This window comes from Callionymus lyra, chromosome 2, assembly GCF_982586985.1.
Source record: "Callionymus lyra chromosome 2, fCalLyr1.hap1.1, whole genome shotgun sequence".
NCBI classification, from domain to species: domain Eukaryota; kingdom Metazoa; phylum Chordata; class Actinopteri; order Syngnathiformes; family Callionymidae; genus Callionymus; species Callionymus lyra.
Genome location: NC_141819.1, coordinates 29,437,719 through 29,454,123, shown reverse-complemented (window position 1 = coordinate 29,454,123; position 16,405 = coordinate 29,437,719). Strand labels below are relative to the sequence as shown.

Genomic DNA, 16,405 nt, shown 5'->3' with positions numbered 1-16,405 from the left:
AAAAGAAAATCCTCTCGGCCTGATGCCTTGAAATAAGAACTAGTTTGTTTTACATAGGGCAGCTCTAAAGGACATGGGGAAGTAAGACCACACGCTTATTGAAACTCATACAAGTTTCACTTCCATCTTTGCACTCGAGGTGTAAAACAAACCACTAAATTATTTGCTAAACCAATTATAATGATCCATAGTTAACGTTTCAACCAATATTGTTGCTTCCTCGACTCCAAGAGAAAATGTACTCTGATGAACAGAGCAGTGTAACCATTTCAAAATAGTGATGTCTTCACCCGAATTATAACGTCAAGGCCCTGCTATAATGATTCTGTCGAGCAAAGCGGCTTTTATTGCGTTGTGAAAATACTTTTATTTTTAAGAAATAATCTTAACAGAAACATTGAATATGCCGCTTCACATCGTAGAGCAATGCTGGAGCGGCTGCTGCAACATAACAGTGCAAATATATACACGGACGGACCAAATAAATTACTCAATTAAACCAATGTAACAACAATAATTTGAGAAATACAAAATATGTGGCAACAGCTTGTGAAATAACAACTCTTAGAAAACGTTGCGAGTGCAAATTCCTTGAACAAAAAGTCTGTAGAATGGAGACCGCAGCCTCTTCAGCAACCTTGTAGACAAGATGGCCGGAACACAGAACGTCTTTCAGTCACAAGCCTGGCAGGAGCCAGATCAGTGGAAAACAAATTGTTGATCCAATTTGATACAAATCATTTGTTCTTTTTAACAGATAAGTAGAACCACGGTCACGAGTATGCTTTTGAAAGATGTTATGACGGCGACTTAGCCAGTGGGTTTAACAACTCATGTCGTATGTTTCTCTTTCTTTTAGTCCAGGAAGAGCTCAAACGTGGCCATGATGTCCTGCTGCATCGTCATGTCAAAGCCAGACATCTGAGAAGATGCATAGAAACATTAATGTTCGGTCAGTGTCGTCACATTTAGACTCATAAAGAAGGACCTAAACATTCAAATACTCACAGCCTCTCGTCTTCGTCGCTCTTGCTCCCTCTTTCGTGCCATCTCTCGCTCCTGCTCCACTGGAGACCGCATGGTACGAGTCCCATCCGGAGATTTTTGTCCCTCAACTGTGGTGGATTCTGGACCCATCATCTCTGGACTATGATCATGGTTGCCATTATGGGAGGTCTTGTCATGCTGTTCCACAACACTTTAGGGAATACATATGAATCAAAAATGTATTAAAGATTGTGGATGAATGAGATTATACCTCTTTTCTGCAGTAACAACCACTCCATTGTCCATCCGTTTCTTTTTAAGTGCCTTCTCACGTTCTTCTTTTTCCATGGCAGCCCGACGAAAAAGCTGGAAACTCTCTTTGGAAGATTTGATTGTTGCCGCGGTGACAGACTCTTTCACCAATTTAGCCCAAGAATCAGCATTTTTCAAAACGATGTCCTGAAACAAAATAGTTCCACATCCTTCAGATTTGTTTTTCACTCCAGGACCAAATGTTTGTGTTTGGACCGTCTGACCGTCGTAGTTCAAGCTACAGTTTTACATCCATTGAAAACCATTTTAACAGTTAATAAAACCATTATACTCTTGAACTGGTCATCAAACCTTCTTTAGTTCAGTTTTCTGTTATGTCAAGAAGAACTTACACGGCATTATGCAAGTATTTGATGTGCCGACACAGTTAGACATTAATCCTGCTTCTTGAACTGATTGCAGGTCAGTGTAATGATGACATGCAAAAGGAACCAACCTTCTTGATGGGTGTTGGGACTTCCTCTGTAGATCCTTTCACAAGGCAAGTTTGAGACACGACAGGCTGACGAGCGCCATCTTGAGATGAACTACAATCTAGAAAGAAGATTTCTGAAACTCAAGTTAAGATTTTAAGACATTATCACCTAAAGTTATGCATTACCCATACTGGGAGATTCCACTGAGTGATCTGGACTGTCGCTCAGAGGAGACAGCAACGGACCCTGAAATTGAATAAAGCATTAAAGCATCTGCAATAGAGAGTGACAGAGCACCTTAAAAAAAAGTGATCAACGGACAAAGTGTATACTTATGAACCTCAAATCTGGTGACATCCACTATATTTCTGGGGGATGTCATCGGAGACAACAGGTCAAACAAATCTGTGAAAGAAAGAAAAAAAAAAAGTTTAACTTTCAACCAAATAAAAACGACAAGTCAGTAAAGTATGTAAAGCATGTTCCAAGTACATGAGAAAAAAAAAAGTCAACAATATGAGAACCCATTAGAATAGATGTAGCCACAATACTTCTTTATTTCATCATTAATCATTTCATAAGCAAGACTGGTAGCAGTAAAAGGTTGACATAAACTACTTGCTCATCACACGGTATTAAGAAAAACTAGCATCAATGCAAACATTAGAATACACAATTTTCCCAACACTACCTGAAACAATAAGAGCAGATGCTTGTGACCAAAAACTGATTCTTGAGATGTGAGGTCAGTTTATTAGACACACTTGCAAATTCTTGTTCATTCACAGGAGGCCCCTTAATGCAGGTGCATACTGCCACCTGGTGGGGTACTGAGGGTAATCTCAGGGAATATTTTCCTCACTAGTCATCTGAACTGCAGAAGCTTAAAGACTGTTGCTTGCTTCTGAAAGATGCCTTTTTGAGTCTCAGATGACAAATGACCAATGCTAATGTCTTTTTAACTCCCCTGATTAGACTCTTTGGTGTAAAGGCATCCTTCACAGGGCCAGTGATTTCAACAGCAGATCAAAGGACAGAACTAATCGTAAAGCCTTCTGAGCCATGATTGTACCTCCTTTATAAACAACTCAGAATTAGTGACTTTTCCTCTTAACATGACGTAGAAGTTCCAAGGAACGATGAATGCAACAGTACCTGAACACAACATTGTCTTGTGGTTGAAGTTATGGTATGAAGGAGCCAGAGAGTGGTCGTCTTCACTTGTTGGTTGTGGGGACAGAATTGTCGCAGGTGGATGTACTAATACATTATTTTCAATCACCTTTCTCTTCAGGGCTGCTGAGTTCTCTGTTAGTAAAGATGTAGAGAATTAAAGTGCCTCTTAAGGTAATAGAAAGATGGGACATGTCAACAGTCATCATGCCGAGTAAGACCTGTTTGAATGCAGATTTATTCAGATATGAAAGAGCAGAGATCTCTTGCTACTTCAATTTCAGATTTTACTTGATACTAACAGGAAGCAAGAGTTTTCTAAAAGTATTTTTTAAATGAGACAGTGATGTGATGGTGAAGGTCAATAAATGTAAGAAATTGACCAAATATTCCTTACCGAGTTGTGCACCATTATTAGAGTCTGCAGTCTCACCACCATTATAACCATCACCTAATGTCCAAAACACATTTCATTTTCCCATCACTATTGCAAAACCTCAGGTATTAAATCCCCCAACATCCACAGCCAAAATTGCCTTACATGGGAAATCGGCTTCAGCAAGAAGCATAATAATTGGTTGAGCTTGAGACACAGACAAGTTTGTGAAAGCATCTTAAATCGTTTCTACAAATGCTTCAAAAGTGAAGATTGCTGAAGGCCCATAGAACAGAGTATTAAATGTTTGTGATCTACCTGATAACCATTTGGAATGATAATTGTTTGAAAGGATTTGTCACAGCAGAGAGACCACTGCGATGCCGTCATCATCTTTCCCCATTTATCATGTTCAGAATTAGATTAATAACATACTATAATAAACAAAACAGCAGTACGGAACAACTGAATGATTTTAAAAAAAAAAAGAAAAAAAAAAGCCTAAAATAGGCGTCACTGTTAATTCTTTTTAATGTGTTATACAAATCACACGGTAATAAAAATCATTAATTTATCTGTAGTAGTCAACTTCAAAGCACTAGAAAACACAATTTTTTTAATTAATTTGATTCCGTGTTCGTTTCTAAACAAACTGTCGAGATGCAGTCCAAAACAAAGTTCTACTAAAATGTAATTTCCCTTTTTTATTGGAACTAAAAAGCCTATAACATAATTTCAAATGTAAGACTATTAATTGTATTATTTAAAAATAATCTTTGGACATTACATCCTCAAAACTCCTTAGGATTAACTCACCTGATTCACTAGAATCAGAACCGTCGGCTGATGAGCTGCTGCCACTTTCACTGAGGCGTGGCACATAAAGTGAAGGCAATTCCCCCGGTTTTGCTGTCAACGGAGAAAAAGTCCTTTAAACACATGCTAAGGTTTTTTTTTCTTTAGACCGAAAAAAACCCGCTCACCTGGTGGTTTGCTTATCATCTGTTCTTTAACCTGTAGTCTCAGGGCTTTCTTCGCATTCTCAGTTTTCACTTCTGTTTTCTTCAGATTTAAAACTTCAAAATAAAAATCAGATTCCAAGGTTTTCTAATAAAATCAGCAGGAAAAAAAAGCTGAGCAAGGCAGAGAGAACTTACTGCCAGAGTTCTTGATTTTTTTCGAGGCTTTGACATACTTCTTTAAAGCTTGTAGCGTCGAAGGCTTCAGAGTTCCAAAGTCGATCTCGACCTCCTCCGGATCACAGATTTCTAAACCGGGCTCCCTGGCACGAATGATGTCGAATATCTTAACAAGTTTTTCTCCAGTCAGCTTTTTGACACTTGATTGGAGCCGCTTCATTTCCTGAAATGTCATCAATACCGAGGGTCCTTGACGTTTACATTTCACAGGTGGTCTGTGAATATCAGTTCCCTGCCTGTCATGATGCGAAAACAACAAACTAACAACAATTGTTCAAAAAAAGTGATTTATGAGTATAATACTTACAGCATACTGCTGGTGCATGTCAGCCTTTTAATAATAGATTTACATTTTTGGGACTTGTGTTTTAGTCGAGCAATGTCCTTTTCCTTTCGTTTCTTTTCCTTTTTTAACTTCCTTTTCTTCTTTGGTTTCAGCAAGGGGTCTTGAGAAAGCCTTTTTAACTGTTTTCCGACAGCTTTTAGCTTAAAAAAAAAGAAAATTTAATAATCCATTTGTCACATCAATAACAATCAAGAAACAAACCTGGACCTCTAGATCAGCCAACTGCTGGACAACTTCCTCAGATGAACTTGAGCTCTCATGGTCAGATGAACTTTCAGATGCTTCTTTTTTGACCTGGACATCCTCCAAACTTGGTACAATATTGGTAGTTGGACCCACTGACTCCTGTGGCATCTTCAAGAAGCGAGCCTCAAAAACACCCTTTTTGCACCAAAAAGGACTCAAGATATACATTTCATTTTTAAATGATCACTGTAAATATGAGCCTTTACTTTTATATACCAAAGGTCCATGATAAAAAAAATACCTGAAGTTTCCTGGCCATGTAGACCACTTCATGAGACGGTGGATTGTATTTGTAACAGTTGGAGAACATCAGTCTGACATCAGCAGCAAACTCTTTTGCATCAGTGTACTGCCGTTGATCCATTTTTTTCTGCCAAATAAAACAATTGGTTCAATGCAAAAGTTCAGTTATCTCTATACACATTGTTTATCAATAAAATATCACCCCACCTTGATGTTGCTGAGGTCCATGGGCTCTTTAATAATTTCATGATAGTCATGCAGGCCCAAAGCAACGACATCAACCGGGTTATAGAAAGGCCATCCATAAACAAAATGTCTTTTTGAGAACATCTCTTTCAGGACGTCACTGCAGTAAGCGAGCTGTTTGGAGAGTTTTGCTTTCCGGTTTTCAAAGTCTGGCAAGTCTCTCACAGGGGGTTTGATGGGTCTTGCACTTCCTTTTCGGGATATCAATGTGCAGGGTGTCGAGTGTGGTTTAGTCGCCACATTAGCTGTGTGTGATGAGGTAGAAATAGGTGGTTGTAGTTGGTCTGCATCCCTCTTGACAACCTTTTTAGTCTAAAAAAAAAAAACAACAAAAAAACATTAAAATTCAAAACATTTTGCAAGTGGGCCAATCGTTATAGTTGTTCCTTAACAATGAAAAGAAAAAACCCAACCGTTGCATCAAGCTTTGGGGTCACACAGACAGGGGTCAAGGTATAAGGGGCATTTGAAGAAATCACAGTCAAAGTTTGCTGGAGAACAACCTCAGACACACAAGGTTTCTTCTTGGCCAGGTCTTAGGAAAGAGTGAAAATAAATGACCTATTAATTAGAAAGGTATTCAAACAAAAACAAAGAATATCTATGGTCAACATACCACTGTTGGTTTTCTTTTTTCTTGCGACTTCCTTTGAATCAAATGTCATTTCACGTTCTTCTTTTGCCATCTCTGCAACTTTATACAAAAAAATCTTCTCCAATGTCTGGGCCATGAAAACGATGTCATCTCCAGGCTGTGGATGTGAGGCAAGTATTAAGTAAGTAAGTAAGTAATTTACATTTGTAGAGTGCTTTTTTTAGACCAGGGTCACAAAGCGCTTAAACAATCAAAACAAATATATGCGTAAAAGTTCAAGACAACACCGAGACAAAGAAAAGTCTCAGAAAATCAAGGAAAAGCCTGCACAAATAAAAATGTCGTAATTTGTTTCTTGAAGGAGTCAGTAGATCATCAAACACAGAGAGGAAGATTGTTCCAAAGCTTAGGAGCAACAGCCTGGTAGGATTCCTCTCCTCTGGTCCTGAACCGTGTGCGAGGAACCATCAGTAGATTCTGATCCACAGACCTCAGAGCCCAAGCTGGGGTGTAAGGCTGGATCAGATCAGTGATGTAAGGAGGAGCCTGACCATGAATAGATCTGAAAGTAAGAACCAGAATTTTAAACCTGATCCTGAAAGAAACTGGAAGCCAGTGAAGAGATTTAAGGATCGGAGAAATGTAAGTTCTTCTACTAGAGCAGCTCAGAATTCTCGCTGCAGAGTTCTGCATCAATTGCAGGCGAGACAGCGCCTTCTTGTTTAGACATTAAAACAAACCGTTTCAATAGTCCAGACAAGAATCCGATAAGCATACCTTGAAGTTATTTAAAAGTAGTAGAGTAAAAAAACAGTTATATTTCCTGTCATATTGTATAGATAAATGTACACATACATTTATACAAGCGCAAGAGGTATGACAGGATTTTTTCACAGTTTAGGGGAACCTGTGTATGGTGCAGCCGCATGGCGAGCGACACAGGCATGAGTACTGTAGGAGAGGGTCCCCCGCCGGGAAAATTTAGAATTTGCACACACACAGTAGGGTATCAAAAATAACAGAACAGAGGGCCCCCTTGCTGAATGGCACTGGCGAGAACCCCGACTATTCTGGTGTAATGTCAGTAAACTTACACGATTGTACATATAACAGTTGGTGAACATGGTTTTGAAGTCTTGGATGCACTCCTGGGCTGACCAGTAAAACTTGTTCTGGAGGCGTTTCTGGATGGTACCAAGGTCCATTGGATTCTGGATAATGGAATAGTAATCCTATAGAAGGAAGAAAAAAGGAATATAGACACCAATCAAACACATTTAAAAAAGGAATGACAAAAATCCTGTCAGTGGTATTGAAACTATAATGTATATATTAAAAAAAAAAACATTACTCACTTGTTTTTTGGTATATATAACCTATTTCAGAGAATGTCAACAACAAAAACAACACATGTTTGTAAAGTCCTTCTGATTACTAACCGAAAGTAAACAAAATGCAAGTCCCATTTATGATCGAAATATCGAAAGCACTAGGTTTGAAGAATTTATATCAGCGGGACCGACCATGTTGACAGGTCAGCTAGGCCAGGCTGAAATGGCAGATACAAATGTAGAAGCAAGAAAAAAAAAGACAACAAAAAAAATGGGTTCATGGTGTGTAAACATTACAACATCAAGGAGACAGAATCTCAGATTTAATTTGATCGAATCAATTAAGCAAGTCTGTATCCAAATCAAAGTTGGAGGAGGCGACGCAACTTGTAGAACTTACTGGAAGACACAGCTGCACTGCATCAACAGGCTGCCGGAAAGGCCAGGAAAACTGATGCCTCCACAGAGCCTTGACCACGACCTTCTCGAGATGCTGGAGCTGATTGGTCAAGCGTCCAGGCCTCTTGTGGTTCAGGACTTCTGGTGGAGGAGGATTTCCACACGGCGTCGGACACGCTTTAACACCGGACATTGTCGTTCTCTGGCTTCAGGAGATTGGTCATCACGCATCTTGTGGAAGAGAACGAAAAATCACACATGTGCAAATAAACAAACATGTGTTTCTAAAGGAAATGAATACAAGCATCATTGGACTGGAAAAAAAAACTTACAACTCGAAACAGCTCAATTCTCTGAGTGAGACAAGTCTCCACAAAGATCATCTGGTTCGTTATGACATGTCATCGATCTCTTCGTTTCAGTTTTTACGTCAGGAGTTATTGACGAAAGCGTTTCTCCTTGAAGGCGTCAACGACTCCTTTGATAACGGCATCGACTCCAAAGCCAACGTGTTCGATGCTAACGCTAGCGTTCAAACATAAGTGACGCTGCCACGAGTTTTGGACTGAAGCAAACCGTTCAGAAGCAGACGATGAGTAACCTGGTCCATCCTATGACGTCCATGTCCAACTTACTTCTCCTGACATAGCAACGTAAGGAGTTAAAATGCTAACGTTACTGAGATTTCCAAACATTCCGAATATCAACACAAAACGACGTCACTTTCATTGACACATGTTCAACAGGTTGTGTGCACAATATTAACATTTAAAAAAGGCTTGTAATAACACGATAAACCCAAGATTCAACATTTTTAAGGTCAACTTTTAAGGCTCAAGCGAACTCTTACCTGGCGCGGTACCGCCGGCTCCTCTGGCTCACATCTCCTCGACCGCCGTCATCCTCGCGGTCACCGCCTTTCTTTATACCCGCAGACACGGTACCGGGACCCGGTTCTCTTGGAAAAAAAACAACTTCCACACGCGGTGTCGAGGTTCACACGACGAATATGTAAAACGTTTCTTCAAATAGTTCGGCAACTTCAATCATAGACCGTTAGTTCTGTTTTAATACCAGGTCATATCGAACTATTGCGTTTTTATTACACTTAGACTCTTAGGCTTTCTCGTATAGTTCCGTCGTTGTTTTTGTAACCATTGTTCAATTTTAAATAAACTCGCTTCTGTAGATTTATAATGTCATATTATTGCTAGGCTAATGTTTAGCTAACAGCTTCCGCACCTGCACGTCGTTAGCGGTAAACGATACGTTCAAGTGCTGACTAAAAAAATCGGGAAATTGTAGTATTGATGAAAACGTGACTTTCTGGTCAGTTTCCTGCGAAAAACGCCACGATGCACCGCTTTAAATAAAAAATAAACTAAAAATAAACGTGGGTATGATGAGAAAGTTAAGGTGGAAATTGATTGTAAATGTGTATGGTTTTAGTAAATGGAAATATATATGGAAATATGTTCAGAGACATGGTTTGCTACATTAAAGACGCATTACTCTCAATTAATCCCACGTAAATAAATGGAAATGGATTTACACGATTCTAGAAAAGTTATTTTACATTGTTTATTTGGTTTAGAGTGCATGTGTAAACCACAGGACCAATAGTTAACTGTCAAGAGACATTATAAAGGTTAAAAAAAACAGTTTCAGTTGTTTTTTAAAACATGTTTTATTGTTACTTTCGAGTAAACAACAAAAATACGCAATAAAATAAATACTTAAAAGGTCAAGACAACACTGAGACAAACACAAGAGTCGCAGAAAATCAAGGAAAAGCCTGAACGAATAAAAATGGTTTGAGATGTTTCTTGAAGGAGTCAATAACAAAAAGCTTCATTCCATCCTTACTTGTCTATAGGAAGCAGACACTGGTACGACACTGGAGAATGCGTTTTTACTTTATCTCATTTTCAACAGAGGTAGTAGCAAGACTTTCCCCACCGTGTCTGAGGTCCATCCATGCCCAACAGCAGACGAAGGACAACCACATACACTCACACATTCTGCTGTCTAGGTGACAATTCATCAAGTGAAGCACCAACTTGTCTACAAAAGTGTGGACTTACGGACTGCGGCCTCGGTGAGAAACGGCTAACCTTCAGTGGTGAGTACATTTAGAAAGCTCCTGCTTGTCTTCTGTGGTGATATGGACTGTGTGGCAGACGAGGTCTGGTCCTAGATCTCTGCTGATATTAAAGTGAGAGTAAGAAGGAGGTAGAGAAGAAGGTGAAGAGGTGAAAGTTTGGGTTAGTCTAAAGAGGAATAGAAGTCAGGAGAATTATTGTCTACACCGCTACTTTAAGGAAGCAATTCTACTTTGAATCTCTCCTGAATGACTGAGCTCTAGACACATGTGGGACAAAACCAATTCTTATCTTATCTCTTATCAAGTTTGTGATCAGGGATAAAAGAAAATCCACTCATCTACCATTAAAGCTTATTAAATAAAAAAAAACTAAATAATTCCTTTGATAGTTTTTGCGTTTCTTGAGAATTTTTTTTGTTGTGGTGGAACTTTAGACTTTATAAAAAAAAAAAAATTGGCGTTACGCCTTAAGTAATAGGCAAAAATACCCTCAAAATGCAGAAGAAACATGAAAACACGACATGCTTCAACTTCAATTCGCTATCAATTTCGAACATGTGTCCAAGTGACATTTTTGTACAATGTGAATTAATATGAATGCTGTGCCAAACAAACTATTTTATAAAAACTCCCTGTAAACACAGCGGCTATTTGTGGGTATAGTTTTAAAATACATTGATTTGTCGCTTAAATAAAACTGGTCAAAATGAAGCTATTAACGAAAAAACAGTGGATGTAAAAATGTTTTTATTTAGTAAGTAGCAATGGTAAATGGGTTAGTATAATTTTAATACCAAAAAAAAAATTTGTGAAGTGACGCATTTTAGCAAAACCACAAACATAATACAATACTCATATACATGAGGAAGGCAGGAGAATGAGAGAAGATGGAGATCTTGTTTTTAATTTCTTTATCTTGAGCCTCAGTTCCTTTTATTTTTTTCTTTACTTTGCAGGTAGAGAAACATCTCCTAATGAGTTTGTGCAGTTCATATATCAATTTTACCCAAAGCTCAGAGAGGGTGGAGGATTTCAACTCCTCAGATCTGCAGGGAAAACCAGTTCAAGAAGACTGACTCTCATCCCATGTCCACGTCAAGGCTACAATGTCAAACATTTGAGGTCACCTGAAGCAATGGTGGGACGAGCGATCATTTTTATCCGTCCTTTACAGCGGAGTTTGTCTTTTGTAAGTGTGAGCAAGAGTTAATGTCGCCGGATACATTGTGTAATACATGCAGCTTGTCACCGTACAGAGTGAAACAGAATTCCCAGAGAGACATCTGATCAGATGCTTGAGGTGTGAAAGAGGTTTTCTGCCCTATGATTTTTGGTCCCACAGGAACACATGTGGGTAAGTAATATATTTATAGATTACACTTAGGTTAGGTTAGGTAGGTTGGTTTAGGTAAAAATAGAATACAGTGTAATACATTTGATCGATTAACTTAACTTATGTTATCCTTGCTGTATAACAGGGCGGAGTCTGAACAAAGCAATGATATTGCGGCTACTATAGGACTACTTCCTTCGATTGTTGTGGAGGAGGAGACTAATGCAGGAGAAGGATGCTCCTCAGGAATAACCATCAGTCGTGAGTCTTCTCTCTTTAATAAGTTGACTTTTATAGTTCATATGGTTCTTTCATATAAGCTATCTACTGCCATTACATCACACATATATGAATTTAAAAGTGGATTAATGCAAAGATTATTTAGATCAAAATTCAGAAAGATGGACATTTTTCAGTCTCTTGCTGGAAGAGTCTGTGGCTCAGTGAGCCCCTGAGATTTGGAAATACTCCTACTGAAAGAATATTCAGTGACATTCTTTCTTTTAGTCTGGAAGATCGTGACTGAACCCAGCCATGCGGTACAACTCTTCAGGGAAAGCCTAATGAAAAACACCGGTGAGATGCTGCACTTAAGATTGGACATGGGACAGTCCAATGTGAACAGGGAGCGCAGCATCATCGCCTTCTATAAAAAGCAAAGAGACGACTGGTCAGCTGCCCTCCTTTGTTCTCTTGAAGGTAAAACTTTTTTTTTTTTTTTTCTCTTTCTTTTCTTACAACTATCTGTTTGTCATGCAGGTGATCTGGCCATCGGTGATGGAGTCAACAGACACTGTTTGTCCCTCGTCATGTCAAAACTGCAGCATGGGTTTGAGTTAAAAATTGGTGAGTAGCTCTTCTATTCTTCTATATTTTCATATTTTGTTTCATTCTCTACATAAAAAGGTGTCACAAAACATTTACATAATTTGAGTTATCTATGAAGTAGTGATCAGTTGATGAGGCCTCGTGAAACAGCTGTGTAGTGAAGACACTGTGTCATGATGCAGTGTTTTCATTTTGAAAGACCACCAGATGGCACTATAAGTTTGACAATGTTGCCAGGTTTTATTTAATTAGTAAATAAGAACTAAAGATAATAAAGCAGAGAGTGACCTAGTGATTCAGTACACAGCTGTATCATGATATGGTATCTTCAGTACACATCTCTATCATGATATGGTGTCTTCAATACACAGCTGTATCATGATACGGTATCTTCAGTACACAGCTGTATCATGATACAGTGTCTTCAGTACACAGCTGTATCATGATACAGTGTCTTCACTACACAGCTGTATCATGAAATGGTGTCTTCACTACACAGCTGTATCATGATACGGTATCTTCAGTACACAGCTGTATCATGATACGGTATCTTCAGTACACAGCTGTATCATGATACGGTATCTTCAGTACACAGCTGTATCATGATACAGTGTCTTCACTACACAGCTGTATCATAATACGGTATCTTCAGTACACAGTTGTATCATGAAACGGTGTCTTCAGTACACAGCTGTATCATGAAACGGTGTCTTCAGTACACAGCTGTATCATTATACGGTATCTCCAGTACACAGATGTATCATGATACAGTGTCTTCAGTACACAGCTGTATCATTAAGCTTTTTTACAAAACCCATTACTACTGAGTACAACAACATCAGAAGAACATAATACTTAACATAATTAATTTTAGGCGTAACGTTTTATTCTAAAAATTAAAATGAACAAATGTTTATTTAATCTTCCATCATACATGTTGTTCTTGTGTGTACTTTAATACACACAACGCATTTTTTGTTGCTGCATGTCTAAACAAACAAAACTATTAAACTATACAAAAGAGAAAAGAAAATGATTATTGGAAGGAATATATATATATGTCTATATATGTCTGTTTTTATTGTCATAGATTCAACAAATATCGTGTTGTTTGAGGGTGAGAAGGACCACCTGGTTCCAACAGCCTCTCGAGTGATTGTGGACAGTGATCTGTTCTTAGCGGCCGGTCGCATCATGGGTCACTGCTTCTTGAACGAAGGCCCCTATTTACTTGGACTCAGTCAAGCTATGATCCACATTTTGGTCGGCGGGAAGCCAGAGATGGCTTCCATTGACATCCAAGACTGCTGTGACACGGATGTGAGGGAGGCAGTCGAGCTGGTAACCATCCTCAGTTTGTACACAAACATATTCAAATGTTGTTATCTAGATTCACTTATGGTTGTAAATGATGTTGTTTTATAAGTCCGGTAAATTATTTATATTAGTTGAGCCTGATTTTCCTCTCTCTCAATTGGTTGATTCCATTTTTTTTTTTGCAGTTGCAAGGAAACGCTGACCTGACTGAGGACCAGCAAAGGTCAATCCAGAGCCTGGCATCAGGATGGGACCTCCCTGGTGTCACGCACGAAAACCGCAGATGGCTGATGGAAAGACTTCTTTTCCATGCTGTAAGTATTCTTTTATTCATTACTATGCTCAATAATGTCAAATATTTGTCACTTTTGCAGTTTGATAATATTAATTATAATTATTTTTACTACTATTTTTATGTTTTTTGACAGGTTGTTGCACGGTCTAAAGAGCAGCTGAAGCAGATCCGTAAAGGGCTCAAAGAAACCGGGTTAATGAACCTGTTGACAGAAAGGCCCGACACTATCCCTATTATTTTCCCCAGAAGCTCCTCTATGATGTATTCACCGCAGGTACAGTAAGATGTCCCCTAATTCACATTTGCCACGGTTGTGTAATTCAACTTTGTGCGACCGTTACAGCACATTTTGAGTATCATTTCTTGGCCAGCGGTGCCAGAGTGTCTGGACAGCGACTATGAAGATTCGAGCGAAGAAATTACACTTGAAGACAAATTTCGCATCTATGGGTTTTTAAGAACCTACATTGAAAATGGTAAGGGGATTAGGTTAAATTCATCTTAATTTACCATTTAAATTTTTTAAAAAGAATCATCCTATGGCCGGTGTGAACCTGACCTTTAAAATGTAAAAACATGATCTTTATAGCCTCTTCAGAGTGCCTGCTCCAGCTGCTGAAGTTTTGGCATGGATGGGAGGTTCTTCCAAAGGAGCTGTTTGTTTCAGTGTTTAGCTGCAGGATGCCCACATCCAGCACTTGCACTGAGACCCTCAGGCTTCCGGCTCACCACCTAAACTACACTACCTTCAAGAATGATCTTGATGCTGCAGTCAGTACAGTGGATACAGGATTTGGACGCATTTAGACTCAATCTTTGTGGGTTTGGCAATGTTTTTTTGTTTTTTTTTACAATCTTTCAAGTTATTCCAATGTTTAATTGCAGCTTTTATGTTACATGCAACTGTTTTGATGCTGCTAATGTGCTGTGGAGTTACAGCGCTACAGTTAGAGCAAACCGAATGGTTGTCAAAAGGATAAAAAGATACTGCAAGGATACTTCCTTAAAGGTCAAGATCGGTAAGGGTGGAGGAGGCTGAGGTCGCTTGGTTGTTGTGGCAACTAATTATGTGAAATAGAGAAACTTGTCTGTTTAAATCAAAGGTACTGTTGTTTTTTATTTATTTTTTTATTTATTTTACATACCATTACTAATCCAGTACTATTTTTATTTACTTATTTTTACAACACGGTACTTACCATCTATATATTTTATTCAATAAAAACTGTTGAATGAACTGCTTTCTATTTCAACTATGTTCTAATTTGATCTATATCTACATCTTGAGTTGAGACTTCCATCTTTTTAATTTGTATATTTATGTGAAACGTTTTACCAATCCAGCAACATCATGTCAATAGAAACTTTAAACGTCAACTTCACTTATGCTTTGTTATACTATGGCCACTAGATGGTGACAAACCTTCATGCAAAGAGCAACCGCAGCCGTGCACTCGACTGTGTTTGGTTAGAGCGGCCATGCATTACCAACTCTTCTGCTTTTCAGTGATTTGACACCCTTGTGTTGTCTTAAAAACCTCAATGATACTCTTATGTGTGGTGTTACTTTCGGCTTAATTTCAGTGACTGAAATGGAAAACTGAATAAACACTCTCACCAGTGGTTCTGACCTAATGAATTAGTATTAGATAAACTTTATTGATATGCGTATATAATTGTTGCCGAAAAGCTGAACCAAAGAAATGGTATATTATGAAAATTTAAATGGAGGTTGATTTCAGCAGCATTCCTATCAACTTTCAGGCTAAATGTTGGATTTGTTATTCAGAGAAAACATGGAGATCAATTCAAGAGTGTATGAGGTATGTGACAATGGCGCAAATGAGATTCCGCGACATTGCAGATTTTTGACATTAGACGGAGCCATAAACCATCTTTTTTAATCAATGTCCGGGAACCTCAATTGCGACTTTGTCACATACCCAATTTTTACATGTTTATAAAATGAGATAAAGGCTCGATTCTCATTTTATCTTCCTGGTCACGTCAGAAAGTGCCTCAATAGTTCACTTCTTATACATGAGTTTGGATTGCTCACATTTTAAACCAACCATTACAGTAAATATGGAAAAAAGTCTAAATGTTACTCAGTGCTGCTTTAATGAAGTGTGAATGATGGATCCAACGCCACCTTTAGCGCTTTCCTTTCTGAACTCTAACACTGCATCAACAAACACACATGCTTATGCATGAGATGTAAAATAATTTAATCTGTCGAGCCTTTCATTGTCAATCTGACAAAGCAGGGCCTTTTTATCCCTGTGTTTTTCCACAACACAAGTTTTCTTCTCTCCTCACCGGTGTCTTCTCATTAGAGCTAAATCATTCAAATGTGTGAAGCACACACTCCTTCAGCATCCACTCTCTCTCCGCGGATCATTGTTGCAAACAATCCCTCGTATTTGCTCAGGAGAGATTTCCTGCCGAGCAATCGTTCTGTGAACAGTTTAGAGCTTGTGCAGTGAAATGACAAACATCTGTCTTCTGTGAGCTGACACTTGCATTGTCATCCTGAACTCCTCCCCAAATTGTCACTATGAAATATTCAAACATCTGCTGGGTGTGATTACACATGCAACAATGGCTCTTATTGAGTCTCAGCGATTCAGAGACAGTG

General features: G+C 38.6%; 2 protein-coding genes across 3 annotated transcripts; one reads left to right on the top strand and one right to left on the bottom strand.

Annotated features, from left to right (window-relative positions):
• Positions 1 to 843: 843 nt before the first annotated feature.
• On the bottom strand, positions 844 to 9,116 carry brdt (bromodomain testis associated). Of its 2 annotated transcripts, none has more exons than XM_087784490.1 (19): positions 8,741 to 9,116; positions 7,892 to 8,121; positions 7,255 to 7,392; positions 6,182 to 6,317; positions 5,979 to 6,100; positions 5,527 to 5,877; positions 5,318 to 5,446; positions 5,032 to 5,211; positions 4,792 to 4,970; positions 4,443 to 4,720; positions 4,269 to 4,361; positions 4,102 to 4,194; positions 2,892 to 3,044; positions 2,077 to 2,141; positions 1,922 to 1,982; positions 1,757 to 1,854; positions 1,259 to 1,446; positions 1,009 to 1,198; positions 844 to 921 (listed from the first exon to the last, which is right to left on the bottom strand). In XM_087784490.1, the coding sequence occupies exons 2-19, from the start codon at positions 8,081 to 8,083 to the stop codon at positions 856 to 858; spliced, it is 2,712 nt and encodes a 903-aa protein (XP_087640616.1). In that variant the 5' UTR covers positions 8,084 to 8,121; positions 8,741 to 9,116; the 3' UTR covers positions 844 to 855. The 2 variants fall into 2 exon arrangements, with proteins under 2 accessions (XP_087640616.1, XP_087640617.1); XM_087784491.1 differs by having other exon boundaries at positions 1,928 to 1,982.
• On the top strand, positions 8,463 to 15,095 carry LOC148086402 (uncharacterized). Its single transcript, XM_087784492.1, has 12 exons — positions 8,463 to 8,543; positions 9,826 to 10,012; positions 10,951 to 11,183; positions 11,251 to 11,348; positions 11,473 to 11,588; positions 11,835 to 12,026; positions 12,087 to 12,173; positions 13,246 to 13,496; positions 13,658 to 13,786; positions 13,901 to 14,041; positions 14,111 to 14,243; positions 14,357 to 15,095. The coding sequence occupies exons 2-12, from the start codon at positions 9,868 to 9,870 to the stop codon at positions 14,572 to 14,574; spliced, it is 1,743 nt and encodes a 580-aa protein (XP_087640618.1). The 5' UTR covers positions 8,463 to 8,543; positions 9,826 to 9,867; the 3' UTR covers positions 14,575 to 15,095.
• Positions 15,096 to 16,405: the final 1,310 nt, after the last annotated feature.